The following is a 9,204-nucleotide window of genomic DNA, read 5'->3' as shown; positions in this document are numbered from 1 at the left end:
CTAAGTCTTTCTCTTATTATCCATTCCTACCTATAAATATCCTTCAATGTACTGTTCACATATCAATCAAGAAATACCTGATGTAGTCTTCAAGTCTCTCCAGCGTTTACTTTTTCAGTTTTGCATTTCCTTTCAATAATCCTTGATTCCTATCAGCTTAGTGGTTTGATTAGTATGTATTGATCACATTTTGATTTGTGGCAGTAACAATGTGCTCCTAGCTAGACGTGGGCGAGGAGAAGCTCTGAAATATACCAAGGTCAAGCCAGCAGAGAACAAAACACAACAAATCCCAGTAGAGCAATGCAAGTTCGCTTTCAATCGTTTGGGCAGGTAGAGATTTTGACTTTAGAGAAATTTATAGAAAGGCTGAAGGTTCTATCCAAGTGCCAACTACCAACCAATTATATGAAATTAATATTGTAATTACTAACTGCCCACACACAGACCATCTAATAATGACTAAAGGGACTTAGGTCATCAGAGAAAATATATATTTTTTAGAGTTTTTTCTAATTTCTAATTATTTTGAAGGGAGAAATGCATGCTCCATTGTATTAATCGAACAACCAATTAATGGTTGGGATATATTGAACTGTTCCAAAACATCAGCTTAGGACTGTTATAAATATTATATTTTATGTGGCTGTCCACGTAATTACTCAGTAGTTATGTATTCTGATGTAAATCCTACCTCTATATAAAGAGGCTAATGAGAATGAATGAGTAGACTTCTATCTCCTCCCAATTATTCTCTCTGTGTCTTCTCTTCTTTTTAACTTTACAGGTTTGAAATTTCATGATGAGCCCTTATATGCAAAACACGCATGGTCTCACTTTAGTGATGGACAAATCAAACTGTTATTCACTGCGTATGAAGTTTGCAACATTCAGGGGGAGATTCTCATCAGGGGGAGCATTCAGAAGTATGCTACCTAAGACATATGCGTGTTGTACTCTTTTTCTCCTTCGACCAGAGTTATTTTTCTCTCACTGGGTTTTTCTTACCTGACAAGGTTTTTAACGAGACAACATTAAGTGCATCTAATTTCATCATTCATTGGTGGACATCGAAGGGGGAGTGTTATAAATATTATATTCTATGTGACTGTCCACGTAATTACTTATTAGTTATGTACTCTGATGTAAACTCTACCTCTATATAAAGAAGCTAATGAGAATGAATGAGTAGACTTCTACCTCCTCTCAATTATTTTTCTCTTCTTTTCTTTACTTTGCAACAAGGACTAGCCTATCTTGATACACAACTATTCCATGAACATTATAGTCTAACAGCTCATTTTTGTCGTACTTTAATTTTTTGATGGATCGACGCCCTTTTTTTCAAATAAAAACAGAAAACAAAAAACAAAATAATGTTGTCTCTGTAATCTGTAATCGTATTTGATACTTCCCTTCATACAAGAGTTGGTATTTCACAACTACTACGAATGCAATGGCAGTATATGGCACGATCAAAAATGCCATCATTGGTTTGAATTAGGGAAATTTATTGTTTCACCCACCATTTGCATCAAAAACAGCCACAGCACGCAGCTGCCTGCACACTTTGGTCCATGCAAGACTGAGAAACTGAAACTCTGAGCAGGAACCAACCATCTTCATTTTGAACAGAAATCTTACATATACATAAATGGAGTGAGGGCTCAGATGCAATATCTATTTAATAGACTTGTACCTGAATAGGGTAACCTTCAACAAACCCTTTTATTAGGAGTAGAGTGATCGAGCATGTTACTTCCCAGAAATAATGAACTTAAAAGCCCGCAAGCAAGCATGATGGAGTGGGAGTCAATTTAAAGCCTGGATCCAGCAATAAACGTTTCCGACGTCGGTCGGTGGAATCTTTATATTTCTGTTCTTAATTTGTATAATTTTACTTTAGACAAATATAATTTACTTAGAATAACAGAAAATGCATATTCACGGATACACCTACAACAATCAATCATCACCGGTTCATCGCCAATGAACAATATTCCTCCATTCCGTTTTTTCATAAAATTATTTTGCTTCACAAATGCAAGAAATGATGCTTACTTTTCTGCGAATCAAAAGAAGCCAACAGTATGATTTTGTTCTCCCCTTTTTTAGGTCAATATATAGGATGAGGGAAATTATATATCATGATTCATGCATGAACCTATGACTGAAAATCCATATTTTGGTATAATATGAATACACCTTCCTAAACAGTGGATTTGAGTTGGTCCGTCGTGCTTCCAATTGGCTCTGGTGTGGAACGCACGCAATCGCATTCAACGCGTCACCACCGTCCGACAAACGCAATACAGAAAAAACGTAAAAAAATGTCAAAAGGACAATGTGAAAATTAACAAAGGAACTTGTATGCCATTTCGTCCTGATTCTTTTCTCTCCTAACACCCCAACAACTCCCCGATCCCTCTCACACTCTTTGCTTTGCTATTAAAACCCGATCTCCCTTTGCTTACAGAAAGCAAACGCAGATATGGTCGGAAAGAAGAAGGAAACGTCGATGACGACGACCTTGGAAGACTTGATAGAGAAAGCAGGAGGTTGCGCTGTCGTGGACGGAGGGTTCGCAACACAGTTGGAGAAACACGGCGCTGCTATCAACGACACTCTCTGGAGCGCCGTTTGCCTCATCAAGGACCCCGATCTCATCAAGAGGGTACGTACGTATCATATAATCTCTCTCTCACTCTGACCATTAATGTCATGATTGATTCATGAATGTCCTGTATCGCTCCTCAGGTCCACTTGGAATACCTGGAAGCCGGCGCCGATGTTCTGGTCACTTCGTCTTACCAGGTCGCATTCTTGATTCTTCTCCTAATGAAAGAGTATCAGTATTCGAGAAATTTTATAGTAGCCCTAGAGTATCGAAACTCCAATCTTGCTGCTGTTTAATTAGTCACCATTTACGGTGTGATCTACAGAATCCAACAAATCTGGGGTCCAAAATTATAACACTCCTAGCCCTAGCGCTAAAGAATATCTTAGTAGCAGTCATTGAGTCATGTTCGCCTAGTCAGTAACTGACCAAGAGATTCGTGGTCATTCACCATTGGATTTAAATCCAAGAGTGAGGAGAATTATTTTGTAGTAGAATTTGTTTTGTTTTTAATGGTGACTGACCATGAATCTCTTGGTCAGTGACTAACCATGTAAACACTACTTCCGTTAGTAGTTTGATTTATATATTTTGGTTGCACATTCTAAGCATTTAGATACCGTCACATCAGATTTGTGCCTGATGTGTTCTATCACATTCTATAAAAATATACTTGGAATGTGATTAGAATGTTCTCCATGAATCAAGCTATGATAAAATGTTTACATCTGCAAATAGAAATGTGGGATGCATGGTTTCCTAATATACATGGAATAACATATTCTTACAGGCAACAATTCCTGGATTTTTGTCCAAGGGACTGTCCATTGAAGAAGGGGAGTCATTGCTGAAGAAGAGTGTGACACTAGCTGTCGAAGCTCGGAATAGTTTCTGGGAGGCAGTGAAAGTGAATCCCGGGCATCATCACTATAACAGGGCTTTGGTTGCTGCCTCTATCGGAAGCTATGGCGCTTATCTTGCTGATGGTTCTGAATACAGGTAGATCCTAAACAACCCTGGCCAGACGAACATTGTAATGCACATTGTTCAGACATAACAATCTTTGAATGCTCCAGTGGGGATTATGGACCGAATGTGGATTTGGATAAGCTGAAGGATTTTCACCGCCGTAGATTGCAAGTTCTTGTGGAAGCAGGTCCAGATTTACTTGCATTTGAGACCATTCCTAATAAGCTCGAAGCTCAGGTTAATTTGTGGTTTCACCAATCTTATATTCCAGTAAAATATGTACTACATCTCCATTTTGATCTAGGATTTTGGACACGTGTGCAGGCCTGCATTGAGCTGCTTGAAGAAGAAAACATTCAACTGCCATCTTGGATATGTTTCAGCTCTGTAGATGGTGAGCATGCCCCATCTGGAGAGAGCTTCAAAGAATGCCTTGACATAATAAACAGAAGTAACAAAGTGAATGCAGTGGGGATAAACTGTGCACCTCCTCATTTTACTGAAAGTCTCATCTGCAAATTTCAGCAGGTAATTTTTGGGTGTAATAATAACTTAACTAACAAAGTTATGTTATGATTTAGTTATCTAACACAGATGTTTACACAGTTAACCAGTAAGGCAATTGTCGTGTACCCTAATAGTGGTGAGATATGGGATGGCAAAGCTAAGAGATGGTTGGTGAGTCAAAGTTGCTCTAGAACCTCCATCTCATCCTCTAAATATTATAGCTGCACACATCACATATGCATTACGAAATTCTGTGTTCGAGCATTAAACAGTTCTGGTTTATGTTGAATGAACAGCCTTCCAAGTGCTTCGATGATGACAAGTTTGAATGCTTTGCGACAAGATGGCGCGATTCAGGAGCTAAGCTCATTGGAGGCTGTTGCCGGACAACACCATCAACCATTCAAGCAATTTCTAAGGTTCTAAAGGGGAAATCCCAGTGATTATATTACCAAAGATTGAGCAACAATGATCGAGTTAAATCTCCCGTCTAGGAATTGATCTAGCTTAACCAAACTATGGATAGATTTGATTTGGTCATCATATACTGGCCAAGTGCACAGTTATATTTACTGTGTAGAAATTCTAGATTAACCAGAACACAGAACGATTGAATTGGTTATAGAAACTTCGTCTGCTTTTGCATAGAAGGCTTTAAGAGAATGTAATGGTAATTGAGAGTTGTTATTTACACGTCACTTTTCAAGGGAAACTAACGTCTTGTTCTTGGTCCTTTTCTATTGCGTGTGTTTGAAACTTTAATATTAGTGTATATGGCTATGGCTAATTACTACGAGTCTATGATGAAGACCCTCTGAATACCCAGCTGAAATTGCACCAAAACCTTATCATTCCATAATCCACGAAAAGAAAAAAATGTCTGTTGAAATCAGAAGAACTTAGTCCTACGAAATTCACTCCATAAGAGTGTAATTGATCGTAGAAAGCATAAGTTTTCAAGTTGGTCAAAACGAAACTGCAAGGCAAAGTTCACCATTGTAACTAATTAAACATCACCCTAATTCAGTAGCTTAATCCTGGTGCAAAGGGGTCTTATTTCGGTAGGCATCAGAATCACAGAATGTAGGAGATGATACTAGTCTGCTACTGTTGTTTGAAGGGGCAGCGAACTTTCAACTTCCTTGGTATCAGCAGCATTCTTATCAGCAACAATCTTCGACATTCTGAACATCTTGTCGATTGTCTTCTTGAAGCAAGACGCATGTTCATCCATAGATGCATTGATAAATTCATCAATGTGATCCTTCACATCTTCCAGGAAAGTGGCTTGTTCATTCTTCTTCTTTCGACATGATGTGGGAGTTGCAGCAGCGGGTGAAGTAGGGATTGTTACAGGACTTACAGCAGGGTGTTTCTTAAGTTGACTATTCTGTGATTCCATCTTCACCAACACCAGAGGAATCACAAGGAGGGCAAGTTAAATTTGTAACTAGAGATAAAATTGATCAAGTTTTTCCGGTTATATTTGTCTGATACAGGAGAAACCGACCAAAGTTACTGGAAAATTACAGCACTGCAAACATACATTTTAAGGGCCCTTGGCCACTGCTAACATCTTTCTTTTAGTTCTTATCTTGTATTCTAACTACAATTTCGAGTATCAAATCACAAAAGAAATGTTAACTAAAATTTTCAAAAACAATGTGGGAATAAATAAGTTTCATAAGTTGTGCAACAGGCTGCTAAAAACTACATCATTACAGGAAATCTACCAAAGGCTTAATATTCTAGGAGTCCATTTTCACTCTACCCAGACATGTAACCCCAAACGCAGAGCATTGTGCATCTTTTGCAAAAATTAACGCCGTGACCCAGGCCTGTCATAAGGTCCCCAACCATTTCTAGAGGCACTGCCATACAAAGCACCTGAATATCTCATTTCAGGACCTCCATTCATCATTCCATAACCCCCGCCACCTATACAAAAGACGAGAGGAGTCAAAACAACTTGTCTTCTAGAGGTGGTTTGTTCAGTATGCCAGAAATCCCAGAGTATGAGGAACCTAACCACTATAGAGAGAAAAAGAAGATGGATGGAAGAAGAAGAGAGAGAGAGTCACCTAGTCCCCGTGCTCTCCTGTCTGCATTCATCTGCTCTGCTCGTAGCTGCTCTATTTCTCGAGCCATATCAATCAGGTTCTTTTCCATTGCTTGCTTTTGTCCAACTTGTTCTTCATTGGCTTTCCTCTCATATTCATAAGCTCTCCTAGAAAGGTGTTGATCAATTCAAGTATGATGCAAAATAAAGTACTTCCTAACTTTTTAAAAGTTTATCAAGTGTCAACCTCCCCCCAAAAGGCTAAAGTACAAAATATCACTTTGGCAGGAAAACTAATTAAAAGTCCACTATCTAACCTTGTCTCGACAAGCTCTTTTCGCATGCCATCGACATCAGTCCTCATGGCAACTAGTTGCTGATTCTCAGCTTGTAATCGAGTGACTTCCTGAGTGAGACCTTGGATTTGGGTAGACAACTCCTGCCGTAGAGCATTTAATTTCTGAATTTCAGCTCTCAATTGCACGACCTCTGCCCTTATAGGCTCAACAGCACGGAGATCAGCTTCAAGCTTCAATCCTCTCTCAATCAACTCCCTAGTCTCTGCCTCTTTCTCAACCCGCAGTTTGGGTATGACCTGCCCTAATCTATGAATCTCATCTTTTGCATCTGTTAACGCCCTTTGAAGAACAGTATTGTCATCAATTACAAGCCGATTCTCAGCAATTATTCGTTGCATTTCTCTGTGCTGCATTGCAAGTTCTTCTTCCAAAGCTGCAGGGTGAATAGAAAATGCCTCTGGTCGACGGTGAATACCAGGCCGAGGATCATCACGATAACCTCGAAAGCCATCAGCATGGCGAGGCATACGATTTCTCCCTGCCATGACAGTGATCCTGCAGTAATGATAGCATCATCACTGGAATTCCGAAATGACCAAGCATAACATAAAGTATTATGGAAGATGAACTACCATCCCTGGGCCAATAGACCGATAAACCAGGCTGCCAAAAACATACAGACCAATGGAAACACAACAAATACCTTTCCATGTCTGTTGTTTCCATGCCCACTTGTTTGTCTCAATAATGCTCTTTGAGATGCATGAAACACTACAACAGTTTCCATTTCCATCAGATCATAATTCAATCCTCTAAGAGGACTTGACCAGAATATAAACCTGGCATGGCTTCCGTTTCCATCGGATAATGAATCAACATCCTACACCTTCCTCATTGAAAGGGCTCGGCTAAATGATCAGAAGTTCTGAATCCCTTGTTTTTTTTTTCAAAGAGAAAAGAGACCTCAGATGGCTTCCATTTCCATCAGATAATGAATCAATATCCTGATTGTACTCACTAAAAGTACTAGACTAATGACTTTAGGAGGCTTCACCTTTTTCTTCAAAGAAGAAGCAACAGGGTCATAGACCTTGAAAATCAATCAATCATCACCTCATGGAACTCAAACCTAAACACTAATCTAAACTTCAAAATTTTGCTTAATCCTATTTCTGGAACATACACTGCCAGCTTAATCATCTAAACAGATCTTGCATGTTTCAACTTACATCAACAAACTAGTCACTCATACTGTAAAATTCTACTGTAAGCGGGATAAGTGTACCTGTCAAACTGCAACTATATAAGTACTTAGATCCAAAGTCAAATCGTACTCCTGGAAAGGATCAATTATCCTCAAATACTAATGAATGCTCTAAAATCTGAGGAAAAGCACGCTCTTTGCTTTGGTTATCATCTGAACAGTATACTAGCACTAAACTAATTCAACACTTTAAACAAGAACCAAACTTTATATGGGCAAAGCTATATATCGAATTATCGATAATCCAGCCATAGCAAACCTGAACAGAATCAGTCCTCTCCACCCAACAACGCTTTGATTACAAGTCTTCACCTCCTTGAAGTATATCAATTGGTTGCAGACTTGCAGTCTCTAAGATCAACATCAATAACAAACTACATCCCAATCTTTTTAATGTAAAAAGCTTTGATCTTTATACATAAAAGTATTGAAATAATTGATGCCCTTTAGCTCTATTCAGCTCTACAATCGCGTTCTTATGTTGCACCAATCCATATTCCAAATTCCCACCTCAGGTAAGAAGCTTATTTACGCTTTACAGTTCCTTAAATAAAACCCATAAAAATAAAAATAAAAGGAAAGCAAAGAATTCTGGATCTTAAATTTTAACTCAGACCAATTCAGCTCTATCTAGAAGTTCATGCAAAACAAGAAATTGCAGAGATAACATATATATCTATAGGTGTAGCAGTATTATATACAGGAAGGTAATTTGAAGAGAATTAGGAAGCTTTTGAAGTAAAAACTTACAGAAAAGGAGTGATTGCCTGAAAAGCTTCGATCTTCAACGGCAACAAGGCTTTTGGCTGACCAGTTAACCAAACCTCAGCGTTCCAGGATCAGACTTGCTGTATGACAACATTACCCTTCGAAGTTTTCCGGTGTCATGGGCCTTTGGCATAGAAGTCAGTATGGAATTGGGCCGTTTTGTCCAAAAGAGAGATGCTGTTTTGCCTTTTGCTTTTTCATATATTTTCCCCCTCCTTAAATACTTCATTAGTTTTATATCGCAATGAAAAATAATCGTTACTTAAGTAATTTGTAATCATGTTCAAGAATTAAGATACATTAATTACAGTTTCTACTATCTTGAATGGAAATGATGATTTGGTACTATTTCCAACTTATTCAATGTCGGTGAGCCATGACCAATTTGTCATACTCCCCACTTTTTAAAAAAACTAGCTACCAAGTTTAGAAGTTTAGAGAAATTTGCGCATTTTGATGATTTGGGCTTAGTTCTACTCTTCTAAAAGTATCCCCTTAGCAAGCCCAAATATCTACGGTGTTACGTAATCACTCCGACGATGTTGCCACATGACCGACTCTAGTGAAACCAAGTGGCTGACTCCGATGGCACGTCAACACGCCGGACGATTTTGCCACTTGGCCGGCCGACTCCGGTCTCCACATTCAAAATCCATAATATTGAACACCATTTCAAATGTTATCCCATCTGATATAGTTGTATATAGTGGACAAATTATAC

At 38.6% G+C, this 9,204-nt stretch overlaps 3 protein-coding genes across 3 annotated transcripts; 1 reads left to right on the top strand and 2 right to left on the bottom strand.

Moving 5' to 3' along the window:
- Positions 1-2,491: 2,491 nt before the first annotated feature.
- LOC101292308 (homocysteine S-methyltransferase 1-like) lies at positions 2,492-4,865 on the top strand. The gene is made up of 7 exons (XM_004299031.1): positions 2,492-2,674; positions 2,758-2,814; positions 3,408-3,616; positions 3,694-3,823; positions 3,911-4,114; positions 4,193-4,264; positions 4,390-4,865. Exons 1-7 carry the CDS (start codon positions 2,492-2,494, stop codon positions 4,534-4,536), a joined length of 1,002 nt encoding a protein of 333 aa, XP_004299079.1. The 3' UTR covers positions 4,537-4,865.
- A 56-nt stretch (positions 4,866-4,921) lies between these two features.
- Positions 4,922-8,519, bottom strand: LOC101292897. Its single transcript, XM_004299033.1, has 2 exons — positions 8,462-8,519; positions 4,922-5,495 (listed from the first exon to the last, which is right to left on the bottom strand). Exon 2 carries the CDS (start codon positions 5,493-5,495, stop codon positions 5,190-5,192), a length of 306 nt encoding a protein of 101 aa, XP_004299081.1. The 5' UTR covers positions 8,462-8,519; the 3' UTR covers positions 4,922-5,189.
- LOC101292600 lies at positions 5,570-8,544 on the bottom strand. The gene is made up of 4 exons (XM_004299032.1): positions 8,466-8,544; positions 6,470-7,006; positions 6,175-6,320; positions 5,570-6,031 (listed from the first exon to the last, which is right to left on the bottom strand). Exons 2-4 carry the CDS (start codon positions 6,994-6,996, stop codon positions 5,913-5,915), a joined length of 792 nt encoding a protein of 263 aa, XP_004299080.1. The 5' UTR covers positions 6,997-7,006; positions 8,466-8,544; the 3' UTR covers positions 5,570-5,912.
- Between the last annotated feature and the right edge of the window lie 660 nt (positions 8,545-9,204).

Source organism: Fragaria vesca, linkage group LG5 (assembly GCF_000184155.1).
Source record: "Fragaria vesca subsp. vesca linkage group LG5, FraVesHawaii_1.0, whole genome shotgun sequence".
Taxonomy (NCBI): domain Eukaryota; kingdom Viridiplantae; phylum Streptophyta; class Magnoliopsida; order Rosales; family Rosaceae; genus Fragaria; species Fragaria vesca.
The sequence above is the reverse complement of the archived record's forward strand: the minus strand, read 5'-3'. Positions and strand labels throughout refer to the sequence as shown.

Coding starts and splice junctions, on each gene's coding strand:
- LOC101292308 (XM_004299031.1), top strand. CDS start 2,492: ATGGTCGGAAAGAAGAAGGAAACGTCGATGACGACGACCTTGGAAGAC. Junction 3,824..3,910: donor CTAATAAGCTCGAAGCTCAG/GTTAATTTGTGG, acceptor ACACGTGTGCAG/GCCTGCATTGAGCTGCTTGA. Junction 4,115..4,192: donor TCATCTGCAAATTTCAGCAG/GTAATTTTTGGG, acceptor ATGTTTACACAG/TTAACCAGTAAGGCAATTGT.
- LOC101292600 (XM_004299032.1), bottom strand. CDS start 6,996: ATGGCAGGGAGAAATCGTATGCCTCGCCATGCTGATGGCTTTCGAGGT. Junction 6,321..6,469: donor AAAGAGCTTGTCGAGACAAG/GTTAGATAGTGG, acceptor ACACCTTTCTAG/GAGAGCTTATGAATATGAGA. Junction 6,032..6,174: donor CAGGAGAGCACGGGGACTAG/GTGACTCTCTCT, acceptor TCTTTTGTATAG/GTGGCGGGGGTTATGGAATG.
- LOC101292897 (XM_004299033.1), bottom strand. CDS start 5,495: ATGGAATCACAGAATAGTCAACTTAAGAAACACCCTGCTGTAAGTCCT.